Here is a 19,608-nt window from a genome sequence, read left to right as displayed (position 1 = left end):
GGAGGCTCTTGAATCCACAATCCACGGTCTGTACATCTCTCGAGTTGTATTGAGGGCATTTAGGAGATTACCTTTATGAGCCAGTGACCCGGTTCCAACTTCTGAGGTATTGGCATGATGCCGGTTGATCAGTTTCTGCAAAAACTCCATTTGCTCATTGTTGAACAGATTCTGCTCGGTTTGTGCAGGGTTTTCTTCGCTGGAGACAAGATTGATGCATCCTTCTTTGTTGTTGGCCTGACCGGTTTCCAATCTACTGGTTTTCCACTAATTTTCCAGCAGTTCTCCTTTGTGTGACCGAGTTTACGGCAATGATCACACCAAGGTTGTCCTCTCTGTGCTTTTGAATCTCCAGTTTGGTGTTGGGGCCCTTGAGCAATTAGGGCGGATGCTTCAGGGCTGTGAGCAGTGACTGTAGGTCCCATCATCACCCTCTTTCGACTCTCTTCCATGCGGACTTATGAAAAAGCTTCTTGAACACTCGGCAGTGGTTTCATCCCCATGATTCTTCCTTGAACTTCATCAAGTTCCTTGTTGAGTCCCAACAAAAACTTATAAAGTCTTTTCTTCTCAACGATCTTCTTGTATTTCATTCCATCTTCTGGGCACTTCCAATTGTGTTCTTCAAACATGTCAAACTGCTGCCAATTCGTTGTGAGGGTGTTAAAATATTGAGTCACAGAAATATCACCTTGACGCAGATCATGGAGAATGCTTTCCACGGCAAACAACTCGGATGAGTTGTCGAAATTGGAGTATGTCTCTTTTACTGCGTCCCAGATTTCTTTGGCGGTCCCATACAGTAGGAAATTCTCCCCAATCTCGTTGGTCATGGAATTGATAAGCCAAGACATGACCATGTTGTTCTCGGCCTTCCAAAGTTTATACTTCGAATCTTTTTCTTCCAGCGGTATTACTGCTCCAGAAAGATAATCTTCTTTCCCTTTTCCACAGACAAACATCATAACGGATTGTGACCAATGGAGGTAGTTTTGGCCGTTGAGTTTATGCCCTGTAATGGACTGAATAAGGCCATCGGAGACTCCATTGTTGCTGGTGGTTACAGCTTCGGAGGAAGAGGTAACTTCTGATGAAGATTGACTTTGGTGGCTCATTGTCATGCCGTACTTTGTCATCTATTTTAGGATCAAAGGAGGTGGCTCTGATACCATGAAGATTTAGGGGTGAATGATAATTTTCTCATTGATCAGAAACGTATATACAGCCCCCTTTTATACATGAAAACCCCGGTTACCCTAATGCTAATTACATCAATTATTAATTCTAACAGAATAGGGGAACAAAGGGAAACAAATCAGTAAAAATAGGAAACTGTGGGAAAAATAGGAGAAGAATTTTTCTTATTGATTCAATAAGTATTGTACAGCCGGCCCCTTAGGGTTTTATACAAAAGAATAGAATCTTCTAGGTTATCCTTTATCCCATTATTCATGGGATATCAGGAAACTACCCGATCACCCTAATCCTAGGGATACAACATTCAAACTTTCCTAATATATCCTATTTACAAAAATAATAAGATTACGTTTTCCACACTCCCCCTCAAGCTGGTGAATATGTGTTCACCATTCCCAGCTTGGACACAAGACCTTGAAACACTGAACTACTTTGTCTTTTAGTGAGTACATAAGCAAGTTGACCCTGTGTAGATACATAGGGTGTACAAATCAAACCACTATCCAGCTTCTCTTTGATAAAGTGTCTGTCGATTTTGATGTGCTTTGTTCGATCATGCTGTACTGGGTTGTGAGTTATGCTAATTGCAGATTTATTGTCACAGTAGAGTCTCATTGGGCCATCCCACTTAATCTTCAAGTCTTCTAAAATAATTTTCAACCATAGTACTTCACACACACCCTAAGCCATTGCTCGGAATTCAGCCTCTGCACTAGAACGAGCTACAACATTCTGTTTCTTGCTCCTCCACGTCACAAGGTTTCCACCAATAAAAGTGTAATAACCGGAATTTGACCGTCTGTCTACCACTGACCCAGCATAGTCTGCATCTGTATACGCTTCAAGCACTACTCCATTTCTTTTGAACAAAATGCCTCTACCTGGTGTCCCTTTGAGATAATGCAATACTCAGTATGCTGCATGTAGATGTGCTTCTTTTGGATTATGCATGAATTGACTAATTACACTTATCGCGTACGCTATATCTGGCCTAGTATGAGATAAGTAGATAAGTCTCCCTACTAAGGGTTGATACATCTCTCTATCCATTGTGACATCTTCCGCTTCTCCGAGCCTCAAATTTGAATCTATTGGAGTACTTGCTGGCTTGCATGCGGTCTTCCCAGTTTCTTTGAGAAGATCTGTAACATATTTATGTTGTGAGATGAAAATGCATTGCTTGAAATGAGCCACCTCGATTCCCAGAAAATACTTCAGCTTCCCTAGCATCTTAATCTCAAACTCCTTAGCTAAACATTGACTCAGATGCTGTCTTTACTCATCATCATCACCCGTCACTATTATGTCATCAACATATACCAAGAGGACCGTAACTCCCCCCGAGGATGAATGCTTGACAAACAACGTATGGTCTCCTTGACTTTGCCGATATCTCATAGCCGTCATTACCTTTGTAAATCTTCCAAACCATGCTCGTGGCGATTGCTTAAGCCCATACAAAGCCTTCTTTAATCTACATATTGTGTGTGCAGCTAGATTATGCCCATAACCCGGTGGGACTTCCATGTAGATTTCCTCCTCTAATTCTCCATGCAAAAACGCATTCTTGACATCAAACTACTGTAACTCCCAATTGTAGTTGGCTGCTAATGATGACAAAACTCTTATCGTGTTCATTTTAGCCACCGGAGCAAATGTCTCTTGGTAATCAATCCCATAGGTCTGAGTATAACCCTTGACAACCACCTAGCATTGTATCTTTCTATTGAACCATCTGCTCTATATTTCACTGACTACACCCATTTACATCCCACTGGCTTCTTCCCTTCAGGCAATTTCACAAGCTCCCAAGTTTGTTTTTCTCCAATGCTTTTATCTCCAAATTCATAGCCTGTCTCCATTTTTCATCAGTTATAGCCTCGGACTAGTTGGTAGGGATGGCAATAGTATTAAGGTTGACAAGAAAGGCTTTATGGGACGGTGAGAATTTTTCAAAGGAAAGAAATTGTGCAAGTGGGTATAAAGGTTGATTCACACATTCTCTGACCCCTTTCCTAATGGCAATGGGAAGATCCTGGTCATCATTATTCATATAGGTTTCAGGTTGAGATAAAGGATTAGAAATTGTTACCTCATTTCCGGAACTCGGGTTGGAGTCTTGAACTTGCATAGATTGGGATATCCTTCTTCCTTCTTGAAAACACCTTGCCTTTGCCAAATCTTACATTCTCAAAGACAAAATTCGGGTTGTTTAGATTTGCAGACTCAGACTCAGTGGAATGAGACTCGGGAGGCTCGGTTTCAGTGGACTGGGGCTCGGGTTGTTCAGTGGAATGAGGCTCGGGTTTTGATGGATGAAGATCAAGAGATAGAAAGTCCTCCATGTCCTTATCTTACATTACTGAATTCTCCCCCTGAAGATAAGGAACATTGAAATATGATTTTTCTTCATGGAAAGTAACATCAATCGAGACATAGAACCTTTTTGAGGGGGGATAATAACACTTATATCCTTTCTGAGTGGAAGAATATATCTTGGGAACAAGGTGTTAAGGCCCCAATTAGGTTCACTTATGCCAGGAGACCAAAGGCCCAGACGAAAGCCCAAGGACAGGAAGGGGATTGTGTGCAGGGTGCTGAAGGAGGTCTCGAGGAGGAAGTTGGTTAGAAAGGGTGCCTCGGGATTGCGTTAGAATTAGTTAGGGAATTCTGTGAGTCTTATTGGGAGCAGGGAATAAAAGGAGGAGGGAATTGAGGGAGGGGAGGCAATTGTTTAGTGAGAAGAGATTTGTTTAGGAGGAGAGCTAGCAGACCTCTCCAATAGTCTCCGAATTTATCTTTACTTGTACGAGAGCCTTTTATTTGAAGTGAACATAAAATAGAGCATTTCTTGCCCAGAATTCTTTCCATTACTCGTTTCAATTCTTCTAGATTGCATCAATTTGGTATCAGAGCTCACGATTCGGGAAGAATGGCTGCCAAGAAAGTGGAGGAATGGCGGGGCATCATGGAGGAGCAGATCTGGTGGATTGTGGTGCTACACAATTTTATCTCCTCAGTTCTAGTACAGAAGTTAGGAATTCTTGTGGTGGGAACAGAGGGCTATGGGGTGGTAATGGGCACATGTATTTCAATACAAGGAAAAGGGGTATGCAAAGGAGTGGGGCTTTCCCTGGCTGGGCTGGAAATCGTGGAGGATTTCTTGCCCTTGGAATTGGGGAGCTCAGATGTCATCCTAGGGATGCAGTGGCTGGGCACGCTTGGGGGAATGCATGTCAATTGGCAGACACTTACCATGAAGTTCCGGGTGGGAGAGATTCAAGCAACTCTGCAAGGAGAACCAGGTTTGAGTAAGTCCTTCGTGTCCTTGAAGTCGATGATGAAGGTTCTGCGGAAGGAGAAGATAGGGATATTATTGGAGTTTGGACAGGGGACAGTCGGATTGGAGGAGTGTCGTTAGGACGAGCAAGTGCCTGGCCCAATACAAGCGTTGTTGCAACAGTACCCCACAGTTTTTGAGATGCCCGATGGGCTGCCTCCCCGGCGGCGTCGTGATCATGCAATTACCCTCCGGGAAGGGACATCCCCCATCAGCGTGAGGCCGTATAGATACCCTCAAGCCTAGAAGGATGAAATTGAACGCCTGGTTAGGGAGATGCTGCAATCCAGAATCATACAAGATAGCATCAGTCCATTCTCTAGCCCGGTACTGCTCGTTAAAAAAAGACGGTAGCTGGAGGTTTTGCGTGGATTACTGCGCTCTTAATCAAGCAACGGTGCCGAACAAGTTCCCCATACCGGTCATCGACGAGTTACTCGACGAACTACATGGGGCTTGTATTTTTTCGAAGTTAGACCTCAAGTCTGGTTATCACCAGATTAGGGTGCGGGCAGAGGATGTGCCGAAAACCGCCTTCCGGACTCACAAAGGGCATTACGAGTTCTTGGTGATATTGTTTGGGCTCACCAACGCACCGGCGACTTTTCAATCGTTGATGAATGAAGTCTTCAGAGCCTTCTTGCGGAAATTTATCTTAGTCTTTTTTGATGACATCCTTGTGTATAGTACGAGTCTGGAGGACCACGTAAGGCATTTGGCACAGGTGTTGGAGGTGCTGCAGCAACACCATTTATACGCCAACAGGAAGAAATGCAGTTTTGGCCAGTCGTAATTGGAGTATCTTGGCCACATCATTTCGGCAAAAGGGGTGGCAGCGGATATGAAGAAGGTGGCAGCCATGTTGACATGGCCAACCCCATCATCCCTTCGGGAACTTCGGGGTTTTCTGGGCTTAACTGGATATTATAGGAAATTCGTCCAGGGCTATGGCAGCATTGCTTGGCCCCTGACGGACCAACTTAAAAAAGACAATTTTGGTTGGACACCGGCGGTTGACTAGGCTTTCGACCAGCTAAAGCAAGCCATGTCTTCTGTACCTGTGTCGGCCCTGCCAAACTTCTCCCAATCGTTTGTGGTCGAAACGGATGCTTCAGGTTACGGGTTGGGGGCGGTTTTATCTCAGAACCACCAGCCAATTGCATATTTTAGCCACGTCTTGTCTCCTTAAGGCCGTTTGAAGTCGATCTATGAACGGGAGCTAATGGCTATAGTCCTCGCCATCCAAAAGTGGCGTCCTTACTTGCTTGGGCGGCGGTTCATTGTTCGAACCGATCAAAGTAGGTTGAAATATTTACTTGAGCAGCGGTTGGTCAGCTCGGAGCACCAACGTTGGCTTTCCAAACTCCTGGGGTACGATTTTGAGATTCAGTACCGCTCCGGGGCTGGGAATAAGGCTGCTGATGCACTTTCACGAATAACTCCTGCTTCCTTGTCTACTTTTTCACTTCTGTCGGTTTCAGAACCCTTGGATATGACAGAGTTGCAACAGCAGGTTAACCAGGATGCACGCCTATGCCAAATTAGGGACACAGTCCAGCAGAATCCTATGGCTTATCCAGGGTTCTCCATAGAGTGTGGCCGGTTGTTGTTCAAGGATCGCATGGTGATCTCCAAAGCCTCTCCTTTTGTTCAAACATTGCTTCGGGAGTACCATGACAGCCCAATGGGCGGACACTCGGGAGTGTTCAGGACATACAAGCGGTTGGCCGCGGAATGGTATTGGCTGGGCATGAGGCGTGACGTGCAGACGTGGTTGTTACAGCCCTTACCTTTACCGGACAGGGTATGGGAGGATGTGTCGATGGATTTTATCGAAGGGTTGCCCAAATCGGAAGGGTACGACTCCATTTTTGTAGTCGTGGATCGGCTCAACAAGTATGGCCATTTTATTGCTCCGCGTCATCCTTATACAGCTCACTCGGTTGCTCAATTATTCATGACCGAGGTGGTCAGGTTGTTTTTTGCATTCCTCGTTCCATTGTCTCCGATCGCGACAAGGTATTTCTGAGCACTTTTTGGTCTGAACTCTTTCGTTTGCAGGGAACTGTGCTCAACTGCAGCACGGCGTATCACCCCCAAACGGATGGACAAACCAAGGTTGTGAACCGGTGCATTGAAGCTTACCTCCGTTGTTTCGCTTCAGATAAGCCCCGCCAATGGAAAAAGTGGCTAGCTTGGGCGGAATATTGGTATAATACGTCCTTCCATTCAGCGGCACAAACCACACCCTTTCGTATCCTCTATGGGCGTGACCCGCCAGCCCTGGTTCGTTACAGTGCGGGAACTACCACAGTTTCTTCTGTTGAGCAGTAGTTGGCATCTCGGGATGGCGTGCTTGACGAGCTCAAACAACATCTGGTCCGTGCTCAAGAGCGCATGAAGAGGGAAGCGGATAAGCACCACCGGCACGTGCAGTTGCAGTGGGTGATATGGTTTACCTCAAGCTTCGCCCCTACCGGCAGCGGACGCTGGCCACTCGGCGCAATGAGAAGTTGGCTCCTCGTTTCTATGGTCCGTATGAAGTTTTAGCACGAGTAGGCATTGTGGCGTACAAGCTTCGCCTGCCAGAGGGTACCCAAATTCACCCTGTGTTCCATGTTTCCCAGCTTCGTCGGGCTATTGGTGCCACTCAGTCCTCCCATCGGCTTCCACCCCAGCTGTCCGCCGACCACGAGCTTTTGGTGGAGCCCGAACATGTGTTGGGAGTTTGCCCCGGAACGGGTGGTCAACCGGGTGTGCTCGAAGTGTTGCTTCAATGGCGTGGGCTTCCCGCCTTTGAGGCTACGTGGGAGCCATTTTCCATCATTCAGTAGCAATTTCCAGCCTTTCCCCCTGAGGACAAGGTGAAACTTTGGCGGAGGTCTCGAGGAGGAAGTTGGTTAGAAAGGGTGCCTCGGGATTGCGTTAGAATTAGTTAGGGAATTCTGTGAGTCTTATTGGGAGCAGGGAATAAAAGGAGGAGGGAATTGAGGGAGGGGAGGCAATTGTTTAGTGAGAAGAGATTTGTTTAGGAGGAGAGCTAGCAGACCTCTCCAATAGTCTGCGAATTTATCTTTACTTGTACAAGAGCCTTTTATTTGAAGTGAAACATAAAACAGAGCATTTCTTGCCCAGAATTCTTTCCATTACTCGTTTCAATTCTTCCAGATTGTATCACAAGGTTATTTGTAGTGCGTAGATTTGGATAGAATGAGGAGAGTACATCCATTGGACTTTTGAAACCCAAGATTCTAGAAGGCAAACGATTTATAAGGTGAGCAGATGTAAGAACTGCTTCCCCCCAAAAGGATTTAGGCACATTTTTCTGGAATATAAAGGATCAGGTGGAATTGAGAAGATGACCATTTTTCTTCTCTGCCACCCCATTTTGCTGTGGAGTATTGGCACACGATGATTCATGGATGATCCTTTCCCTTTGAAAATATGGAGTTAGGACTTGATTGAAATAGTCCCTAGCATTGTCTGATCTGAATCGCTTTATGTTAACCCCAAATTGGGTTTTTACCATAGAGCAAAAATTTGGAAGAACATGATTGACATCAGATTTCTATTTAAGCAAAAAAATCCAAGTGATTCGGGTACAATCATCGATAAATGAGACAAACCATTTTGGCCCTGTCACATTAGGAATAGTAGGACCCCAAATATCACTACGAATGAGATAAAAAGGAAAAGAGGTTCTTTTATTACTGATTAGAAAAGGTACACGCTTGTGTTTAGCCAGTTCACATACTTCACAATGAAAATGTTCAATATCTAGACCTTTAAATAAGGAAGGAAATAAAATTTTGATAATCCTAAATGGTGAAGCCAAAATTTTTCTTTATTTGATGAGAAGACCTCGGAGACAAAAGAGAGATGTTTTGCCCTTGGTAATGCTTGATTGACAAGATGTTTCAAGAAGATAGAGTCCATCCCGTTCTCTAGCACGTCCAATCGTCCTCCCTGAATCCTCATCCTGAAATAAACAATAACTATGATTAAAAAACACTCTTCAATGTGAATCTTTGGTAAGTTTTTGGACAGAAACAAGGTTTGTGGTCAACCGAGGAACATGAAGAACATTTTTTAATGTCAAAGATGGGTTTATTTTAACATCTCCTATGCCTGCCACAGTAGTTAATGGTTCATCTGCGGTAGTGATTTTTCTGCTGCTTGAACATGGGACATATGAGGAAAACATGTTTGGTGAATGGGTCATGTGGTCAGTAGCACCTGAGTCAATGACCCAGGAGCCGGTAAGGGTTATATCTGAGACTTTTAAGCCAATGGAAAATGAAGATTTACCTGAATACGCCAATGAACAAGTACCTGACGGTTTGTCGAGATTGCCGATAAAGGATCTCACTCTTTCGATTTCCTCTTGGCTGAGACTCCCCATCTCTTGCGATGTTCCCTCATTTTGCTGCACGACTGCAACATGAGCTTGTCCACTACCCTTCGGTTGCTCTCCCTTCTGCCCCCATTCTCGGCTTGGTGGTTTCCCATGCAACTTCCAACATCTCTCACGAGTATGGCGTGCTTTCTTGCAATAAGTGCACCATAAAGTACCCTTGTAGTCATGGTTTTGGGCCTTTTGCTGACCAACCTTCATTCTCAGGTGCCGGTCTCTTTTCTCCAATCATGGCTGGTTTGCTTCCACCCCTAGCCACCATAGCCAAGCCATCAGTGTTTTTCGGTTCAAGCATTATTTCCCTTCTGCTCTCTTCTCCCCGAATGATTGCCACCACTTCATTGAAACATGGGACCTCCTGTTTACCAAGAATGTGAATTCTAACCAAGTCGAACTCTGGATTGAGTCCAACAAAAAAATCATAGACTCTATCTTGCTCAATAAAATTCTTTATAACTGCAGCATCTTCGGGGCACTTGGTTTTTATCACCCTATAATGATCCAGTTCTTGCCACAAGTCCTTCATTTGATTTGCATACTCAGTGACTGTTCTTTCTCCTTGTCTCGCAGTGATTGTCTTCACCTTAACCTCGTAAGCTTGAGTCGCATCTCTCGCCTTGGAGTATGTTTGTTGAATTGCATCCCATATATCTTTGGCGGTTGCCAAAAACATACATGCATCACTAATTTCCGGAGTCATCGAGTTCCACAGCCATGTCATAATCATTGAATCTTCCTCATCCCATGCCTCAAATTTGGGATCCTCCGGTTTTGGTCCTGTACCTAAGAGATGGCTGATTTTTCCTTTGCCTTTCAGTACAGTTCGAACCAGTTGGGACCATTTAAGATAGTTCTTCCCATTCAGCCTATATGCAGCCTGGATATTCTGCAGTTCTCCAACTTGTTGAGACTGCATAGTCTCTGTTTCTTCCAGCGATGTTGCACCTGTTGTTTCTGCCACTTTTGACATCTTCCAAAGCAGTCTTGAAGGCAATTAAGGCCGGTCTTTTGTTGCAAATTTCACCAGCGATGAAGACTGGTTTAATCCGAGCACTTCTGGACAGCAGCGTGAGAATTCCGACGATGTATTTCATTAGCGATGAAGGCTGGTTTAATCGGAGCACTTCTGGACACCAACGTGATAATTTTGATGATGAAGGCCGGAAAGAAAAATCCCTTGATAATTGCGGCGATGAAGGCTGAAAAAAAAAATTCCACAGATTAAAGCCTAAGGCTCTGATACCATGTGGGAAAAATAGGAGGAGAAGAATTTTTCTTATTGATTCAATAAATATTGTACAGCCGGCCCCTTGGGGTTTTATACAAAAGAATAGAATCTTCTAGGTTATCCTTTATCCCATTATTCATGGGATATCAGGAAACTACCCGATCATCCTAATCCTAGGGATACAAAATTCAAACTTTCCTAATATATCCTATTTACAAAAATAATAAGATTATGTTTTCCACAGAAACTAATCAAAACAGAAAAGGAAACTAACTATTAGAGATATTGGAAATGATTCCAAATCTCTTTATTTCTATTCTACTTTGTCAAATATTCTAGGATCTCTGATTCCTAGCCGAGTATTTCAACACTTTTCTATTTGATTTCGATGCATCAATTCCTTGAACTCTTTGATTGATGCCTGATGTTGGTTTTGTTTGGCCTGTTTTCTATCAGTCTTTGACATGGTTGATAAAAGGCACACTATAAGTTCTAGTTGATTGCGAAATTTGCTGATAATGCTTCTTTTCCTGCTATGCCAATGGTAATGTTGAAACCTGATTTAGTATCCTATTGATATCAATTATACAATGCCAATAATTGTCGATCACATTGATCACACTGATTACACATGCCTCATTCCAGCTTGAGGTGGCGTCTTATTTTCTTCAATTTTTCAATGTCTAAAAGCAAGATTTTGAGTGAGTAGGCCGTGACATGTAATCTTTGGTCTTTTCATCCATGATATAAATTAGTTATCTCAGGAAGGAGTACTGTTTACTTTAAATATTTTCTGGATTATCTTTATTCTTTTAGTTCCGAATCTTTTTACTTTTTTATCATTATTTTAATGTCATCTAGACATTGTGGTTGCTTTTAATAGTCGCTTTTAAATGCTTCTGATTTGATAATATTGCAAGTTTTTGTCAAATGCAGCTTTAGAAGCCAAGATAGAGAATGGGAATCGGGAAAACCAGAAATTGCTCAAGGATATTGATAATCTGAAAACGGCATTACTTTCATCAATTATAATTGAGGATGACCAATGGTACATTTTCCTTAGGTTTTGGTGATCCCCTGTTTAATGTGTTTTTATAGGTTTTATTTAGAACGTTCATTGTCACCGAGGTCTGGGTTATTCTCTTTTCAGCAAGAATGAAACGACTATTTTGTAGGTGGCTTGATGGGAGACCTTTTCTAATTACCTTAATATTGTTTCAGGGATTAAAAAATATTCATTAATTGGTTGGAAAGAGAGAATCATGCGACGAAGTGAGGAGATGTATGAATAGTGGTGGAAAGATCGTGTTAGTTAGCAGCGTCGCTAGGAGGGCAGAATCGAACAAAAAATTTTAAAATCCTTTGTTTGATTTAAGTTTCATTTTTTGAAAGCATTTAAGTTTCATTTTTTGAAAGCATTTAAGTTTCATTTTTTGAAGGCATTATAACATTACATAAGACAAGGATGAAGGAACATCTTGTTGCGTCGTAACGAGAAGATCTAGAGAAATGCCGTAAGTAAAGTTGCTAACATAGTTTTGGTGTCTTGGCCTCCTATTCTTGTTATGTTCCTTTGAGCTGTTGGATAAATACCCATTGGGTATTTATGGATCTCTAGAAATAATAAGTCAGAGAAATATCCTTTTATCCTGGTTGTTGGCAGTTTTGGTGGGCCTCTTCTAGATTAAGACTACCTAGCCAATACCCGTCTCATTTATCGGTATATTATAGCTGCCTTGCCTGCTGATGTTTAGAAGAAACTATATTGCTTGAATTAAAGTAGAGGCATGCTTTATGGTAAATAGCTGTCTTTTTGCACCATTTGTTGCTCGACCTCTGAGAAGTTTAGTATGTTGTATCGGGTCTCAATAATTCTTATAATTAAATGGCAGGCCAAAGTGATCCACAGTCCTCTGAGATACAGTAGCACCAGAAGGAAAGTGGATAATGCTGGCAGCGATTGTGAGCTGATTTTGCCGAGAAAAACCAATGCAGTTAAGTGGCCAGTGTTGATTCAAGTACCTTACGTAGTAAGTATCTGCGGACTCAAAACTTAGTTTTTCTTTGTATTGAAGTACAAAAATGAAAATAAGCTGGAAACTACAGTTCAATATGTGCCTGTAGCTTTATGATCTAAGGGGATATCCATTGAAAATTTTACGGAACTAGAACCTCAAACATATGAAACAGAAATAGGTGGTAAAAGCATTCGATGCGCACACCTTGTTCGTTTCACCACTTTTCTCTTATGATATTTCATTTTAGATATAAAGCCGATAAGTTACGTGCTTGCATTTGCAGCAAAACTAAAAAACACGTTACTTTTCTCTGTTCCTATAGCCTCCTGGATAAGTTAGGGAGTAAAGTATTATTTGGACAAAGATCTTTCGAGTTCACAAATCGAGTCAGCAATACACTCGTCCTCCTTCATATGCAGCTACTCAAATCGAGTTGTCAAAATTTGTAACTTTGATGCCTTCACGGCGGCTGTCCCTTCATGAGCCGTTTGGAGAATATCCCACGCCTCCTTTACTGTCTCACACGTGGAAATCAATTTGAATTGATTGACGGCCACGGCGTTGAAAGTGGCATTCAAGGCTTTGGAGTTGTTGGCTAGCCTATCTTCCTCTGTAGACCATGTCTCCTTAGGTTTGAGAATGGTCTTTCCTTCAGCATCTTTGTGGTTGGATGTGTCCAACTTGTTAAAACAGATCGCCACGCCTTCTTGTCGATAGCCTTGATAAAAGCTTTCATATGAGCCTTCCAGTAGGGATAGTTGATGCCTTCAAGATATGGTGGTTTCATCACTGAGCCTCCTCTCATAATATCCATCCTGCAAAACGACCGATACACCCAAGACCTCACCAAAATCACATTAGTGACCTGCTCTGATACCAATTGTTGGTACCGATTTAGTCTTTTATCACGTTTTGATATGAGATTTGTTTAAAACAAATGAAAGTAGGAACGTGAAATAATGAAAGACACAAGAGAAATGGTATCGCGGCTCGGTAACCACTTACTCCGCGGGGTCACGCCCAGATGATGAACAATCCACTAAGAACTCAATTACAACTCAACAAGGACTTAAACTCCTCAAGACTCCCTCTTAAGACAAGACGCCTATGATCTGTAATTTCCTAATGGACTTAATCAGTGAGATCCTCTTGACTTACAATGTTAAAATCCCTTCAACTAAGTTTCTCTCCCGAAAAACTCTAAAACCCTTCTCCCGAAGAACTATAAAAATTACAGACGTTCAACCTTATCTCTCAAACCCAGAAAAACTGATTACAAGGCGTACAAAAAATAAGAATAAGACTTTTGTTAAATAGACTAAAAAGTACAGTTAATAAGATCTTCAAAATGATTTGTTGCACTTCAGTCTATTATAGTGTCTGTTGCAACAATCCCTGCAACATAGCTATCAAAACTGCTGTCAAAAACTGAACTGATAATCAACCGTATTAATTCTTAAAATTTTCTCATAATTGTCATATGAACTTGGACGTATTCTTAGGAAACATCTGAGAATAGTCCAGTTGCAATATCTCATCCAAATATCAATCACATTATCAATCACCAATTTACCAAACTAGGACCAAAAGTTGACTTTCAAAATGGGAAACTCTAAGCTGATTCCAAATCAGCAAATTTTTTTCCAAAACAAGAATATCCAACTGCCAAATCTCACTCAAATCAATCAGATAACCATACCAAAATAATGCCAATCAATCAAACCAAAAATCAAACAAAATTTGGGAAAGAAACCCAAATCAAATTCCAACAGCTAGTACATGGCTTGGATCACTGTGTTGTTAAATCAGTAGAGGCATTCTTTATAGTAAATAATTTACTCTTCTTGCACTCTTTGTTGCTTGAAAGGTGAGAGATCTCTTATACTGCAATGAGTCTCAAGAATTTTTATCATCAATTGGGTGGCTGCAGGCCAAAGTGATACAAGTCATCTGAGATATAATAGGAGCAGAAGAAAATCGAACAATGCCGGCAGTGTTTGTGGGCTGATATTATATATTTCTGATAAACGCAAATTCACTTGAGCGGTTGATGTTGAATTTTAGTACCATGTGTAACATGTTGCCTGTTGGAACTTAAAACTTGATTTTTCTTAATACTGAAATACAAAATAAAAAATATACTGGAAACTATATGTATCTTCAGAGTCCATAATTAGCATTGCTTTTAGAGGTTGCTTTTAACTTTTTAAAAGAAGCTACCACAGGTCAAGATGTTCGGTAAATTTTCCTTTTGACTAGCAGCTTCTAAAAACTGCTCCCTAACATCTTAGCCAATCTAAGGTGATATTAGTTGACAATTTCATAGAACTAGCCGTCTAAAGAACTTAAAACAAGAGAAAATAGGTAATAAAAACATTCCATGTGCAAAATGGTTTATTTACCATTTGTCTAATCGCAATATTTTATTTTAGATATACTGCCAATATTAAGTTCTTGCATATGCAGCAAAACTATGCAAAACTTAAAGTTTGTTTAGTATGTTAATTTGAGTTGAGATGTGACTTTATGTTATAATTTTTTACTTATAACAAAAAAGTTAGATGTGATAGTTTCTGATAGCTTTTTATTGTAACAAAACTCGAATTTTAAATTCAAATCGGTGAAATGAACGGACCTTTAGTTATTTTGCTCTGTTCCTGTAGCCTCCTGGATAAGGTTAGGTACAAGGGTGAAAATAGGACAAAAGCCTTTTGAGTTCACAAATTATTTGATGAAGAATTATTCGCTGCTGATTTCGTGACTCATAATGGACTTTCACTGTACAAAATCTTCGAATGAGTCACTATCTGTTCTAACTAATGAGACTTAAATTTGCAGGGCAACCTGTAACTGCTTTATTTCTTACATTTTTCTTCCATATTGTTCATTTCTCGGGTGGAAAAGATGGGAAATAAAAAAGTTAGTGAAAATGTTGACCCACAATTATAGGATGCATAATCATACTTCTTTAAATTCTGCTTTAAATTGTATTTTCTTTTCGTGGAGTTTTACTTTCAGTGCTTAGGGATTTGTTGTTAAAAGAGGTCCTTCCATTTTATGTTAGTTTCTGAAAACTTAGAATAAACTTTTTCAACTGTGACAGTTGTAGGTAGTGCTCGGATTTCACAAGATTTTATTTTATTTTGTTGCTACTAAAGCCAAAGCTTTTTCCATAGACCTATCACTTTTAAATTTTATGGGTAGGGTTCCATCTTTCTCTGCTTAATGAATAAGTAGACTCAAAAGTACAAAATATCAGCATTTAAGTTTGTTATAGGAATTTTGGCTCCTTCAAATATGCTTTTAAAAGCCGACAGCTATAATCAATTGGTGGAGTTGTTTTCCATTGCTGCAATCATCTTTTCAATGAAATTTTGTTAGTGAAATTGTTGCTAGAAAATTACGAATAGGAGCGGGTTTGGCTAGAATGATTTTGATTTTTGCCTCAGAATTGGTTAAGCAACGTGTGAAAAGTTTTAATTAATGGGAAAAAAAAAGTTTGAAAGGTATAGGAAATGCAGTGAAAGCTCTTGTTGAGTTCAAACAATACGATAGTTGGAAAGTGGTGCTCAACATAAAGTGATGATGTTAGTAATAAAACTTACGTTTTATGTTAGTGTTAAAGGAAAGTCACGAGTGATGTGATTCTCTCTATTTGTGGTTTTACAATGAGATTGGAATGAGACCAACACATTTTATTATAGTATTAACTGCAGTCGCAAGTGGTGTTATTCTCTTTCTCATTGTCCTTACAGTACGGCCCAAATGAGACCAATGAGACTCTCATTGTGTTAAGTGCAGTCACTAGGAGACTCGAATAGGACTTGTTAGCCGAAATAGTATGGATAATACAAACGAGGAATAAGTTAAGGAAGAATAAAACCGAAATTCATACAATTGTAATTCAACCTTTGTAGCAAAACTTAGAAATGGAAATTGCAAGAATGTCGAGGCACGTGGAGCACGTTTTCCTTAAAACAGATTCGTCCCCTCCGGCATGTGCTTGAGGTTACGTTGGACGTCCGTCTCTCAAGATACAACGACAACGACGGTAGCTCGATGCACTTTCGGAACCGTCCGGCGAACTAGAACTTGATCTTTCCTCTATCACCAAAACCGAACTACAAGAACACAAAGCACAAAAAACACGGGGACAGAAACAGAAGTGAGAGAAGAGAAGAAGAATTCCGAAAAATGAGTGTTTTGTTCATGTGGAGGATGGTCCTTATATAGCCTGCCCGTGAGGGATGTTACAAGGCTGTAATGAAGGTGAATAAAACCAATTTATTCATGGTTTGATGGTGCTTGAATTATGTGGTTACAGCCCCTAGAATTCCCGGATGAATCTGGTCCAAAAAGAAGTCTACAACTGGAGGTTTAATGTCCATAAACCAATGGTTATTGCTGCAGTTTCTACATCCTTCACTAATGCAGATTTTAAACAACCACTAATGAGTCAGTTTCGGAATTTAGTTGGCAAAATAAAAGAAAAAATTGCAAAAGGTAGCTCGTACGGAGTGAGTTTTTCCGGTCCGGCATTCGTGTTCGCAGGTCGCGGGTGCACACATTGGCCCCCAACCCGCCGGGATCGTGATTCGCACTCCCCCTGCGCGTGAGAGAGTGTCTCTGGTATACATGCTTACCTAGGCTTCAAAGTGCAATCACTTATAAACACCACATTGGCTTCACTCTTAGCCAATGTGGGATTTTTACAATTTTCCTTCTTCATTTACCATTCCAAGTACCATACTTAGACCATCAATTTCTCATTCACCCAAAAACCATTTTGAGTGTATGAATACTCGATTTCGATCTCCTCGCGACAGAGAACGCAAATCTATCGAGACCCGTCCCAAAAACCTATTTGGCCCCATCCAAATATGGGCCTCAAAATGGGCCTTTAAAATGACTTAACAAGCCATTTTTCTAACAATCCCCCACATGAATGAAAAATTGACCCACGACAAGAAAAACACAAACTCGACACGGTGATAGAGTTCTGCGGTCGATGCCTGCAAAGGATAGGTAGGCTGTACCCCTTGAACCTTTCCTTGTGAGAATACAAAAACTTTACTGGCTGACCAGTTGAAGCGAAGGCTTTGAACTGTTCTGCCTTCGTGTAAACGTTATTATACTTCACACAGACATCTTTCTGACACAGTTCTGTTCTCATGGTTATGTTCGTTGCGGCCATGAACATCTACCTGGTTCTGCCAGAGTTTCTAAAGAATTGAGCCCTCACAATTCTCCTTTGAAGCGGCCCCACTTCACTCTCACATAGGTGATTTCTTAATGAAGAGTAACCCGTATTACTCCGCTCAGATTCCTGATGTATCCGACGCATAAGAATCATTAAAAACCAATGTTTAACCTTTTTCACGTACGGGTTTCACTGTTATCATCATAGGAATTGGCTGGGGTTACCCCCACAGTGAACTCAGCCGGTCTAGACAATTTAGTTGTCCCATTGCTTCAACCTATTTTTTCATGGGCTTCAATCCCATTCCTCTAGATGTTTTTTTCAACTTGATCTCGATTCAGTCTTTTGGTCAGCGGATCCGCAATATTATCTTTCGACCTTATATAGTCAACGACTATGACTCCTGTTGAGATCAATTGTCTAATGGTATTATGTCGACGACGTATATGTCTAGACTTACCATTATACATTGTATTGTGTGCTCTACCAATAGCTGATTGGCTATCGCTGTGTATGCAAATTGCATGTACAGGCTTTGGCCAATCCGGAATGTCCTCCAAGAAATGTCTAAGCCATTCAGCTTCTTCGCCACATTTATCCAGAGCAACAAACTCAGTTTCCATCGTGGATCTGGTTATTACCGTTTGCTTAGAGGATTTTCATGAAATAGCTGCACCACCTAAGGTGGCAACAACATGACGAAACCCGATATCAAATCCGGAAATGACTCAAGATCTCTCAAGTTTGATGGAAACCGCGACCCGTTGCTTAGCAAAGCAAGAACCTTAGTATGATGAAGACGCCACAAATGGATATGGAAATTCCGTTTGATAAGTCAATTTGAATGCCACAAGGAATCCTTGATAAGTTCAGAAAAGTTTCTTCAAGAACTCAAGAAGCATAACTCACAATATGAATAAACATAAAAAACTACTTTGCATAATCTGAAAGTCAGCCTTAAATAGCCGAAATTACAATGAAGTGTTTTAATTGTAAAAGTCATAACTACTTTTAATGAGATAAACACGCCTAAAAACCCTAGGAATGAATCAGATTTTGACTCAAAATAGCCTTCCTCCTAAACATGCCTATAATGGAATTTCAAATTTTAAACTGAAACTTAAAACTAAAAAAAAAAATAGGATTACAAAGAAATCAAATCTTGATCAGATCTTCTAAACTTCTTGAATCTTGTTTTGAATCTTGAACTTCTTGTAAACTTGAAAACATAATCTTGACTTGATTCTTTGCTGGAAAACACTCCCACATCAGCTTGGAATCGCCCTTGCACGTGTATCCCGGAATGGACAGGCAAGTTGGCCATGCGATGGCTCAATGGACGTGTATGAGTGATTGGCTCTCTTTCGGATCAACTTTGATGAGTAAAACCAACCTTTGTTCACCCTCAGTAGTGAACACTCTCTCTTCTTGTTGTAGAACTCTCCAGACTAAGTTATTCAGCTCTTCTTTGAATCTTTTAGCTCAAGCCCTCGTCACCGGACCAACTGAGACTCTAATTGGATCGTGAGCATTCTTTACAGCCTTGATGTCCTCATCAAAGGCATTGCTCACCATCAACTCCTCACTCAGCCCCAACTTCACCACGAAAGCATGAATCGCGATCCCCATATCTATATCCCCCTCGGCAGCGCACACAGGTAACAAAGTCACTACGGTAGCATCATCCGGCAGCAAACCCACCACCAAAATCTCCCTCAACAAGCCATGACTCTCTATACACAAACCATTCTCTGAGAACCCGCGAATCATCGAGTTCCAAGAAACCAAGTTCCTCTCAGGCATTTTCTCGAACACAGGAACCGCGTCCTCCAAAAACCCGCACTTCCCATACATCCCAACCAGCGCATTGCCCACAAAAACATCTGACACCAGCGCCATCTTCACCGTCATCCCATGAACCTCCCACCCCAACCCGACGTCCAAAAGCCCCGAACAGGCCTTAATCACACAAGGCAAAGTGTCACTATCGGGTTGAAATTCAGTCTCCGAAACCAACCCAACAAACGCTTTCACCGCCATCATGATAAAGCTCATTTCTAGCGTACGCGCTAACGAGGGCATTCCACATAAACAAGTTGTTTCTCTCGACTCCATCGAAGACGGAACGGGAATCCAAAGGAGACCCGCACAAGGAGTACATGGTGATGAGACGGGTGTTGAGAACGAAGTCATTGCGAAACTGGGTCAATT

At 41.5% G+C, this 19,608-nt stretch overlaps 1 protein-coding gene across 1 annotated transcript; it reads right to left on the bottom strand.

Moving 5' to 3' along the window:
* Positions 1 to 18,879: 18,879 nt before the first annotated feature.
* On the bottom strand, positions 18,880 to 19,590 carry LOC112091240 (pentatricopeptide repeat-containing protein At1g18485-like). Its single transcript, XM_024164321.1, has one exon. The coding sequence runs from the start codon at positions 19,588 to 19,590 to the stop codon at positions 18,880 to 18,882; it is 711 nt and encodes a 236-aa protein (XP_024020089.1).
* Between the last annotated feature and the right edge of the window lie 18 nt (positions 19,591 to 19,608).

Source organism: Morus notabilis, unplaced genomic scaffold, assembly GCF_000414095.1.
Source record: "Morus notabilis unplaced genomic scaffold, ASM41409v2 Scaffold161, whole genome shotgun sequence".
In the NCBI taxonomy this organism is placed as follows: domain Eukaryota; kingdom Viridiplantae; phylum Streptophyta; class Magnoliopsida; order Rosales; family Moraceae; genus Morus; species Morus notabilis.
Note: the sequence above shows the minus strand (reverse complement) of the source record. Positions and strands in the feature narration are given on the sequence as shown.

Excerpts from the sequence above, each read along its gene's own strand:
- LOC112091240 (XM_024164321.1), bottom strand. The coding sequence starts at position 19,590 with ATGACTTCGTTCTCAACACCCGTCTCATCACCATGTACTCCTTGTGCG.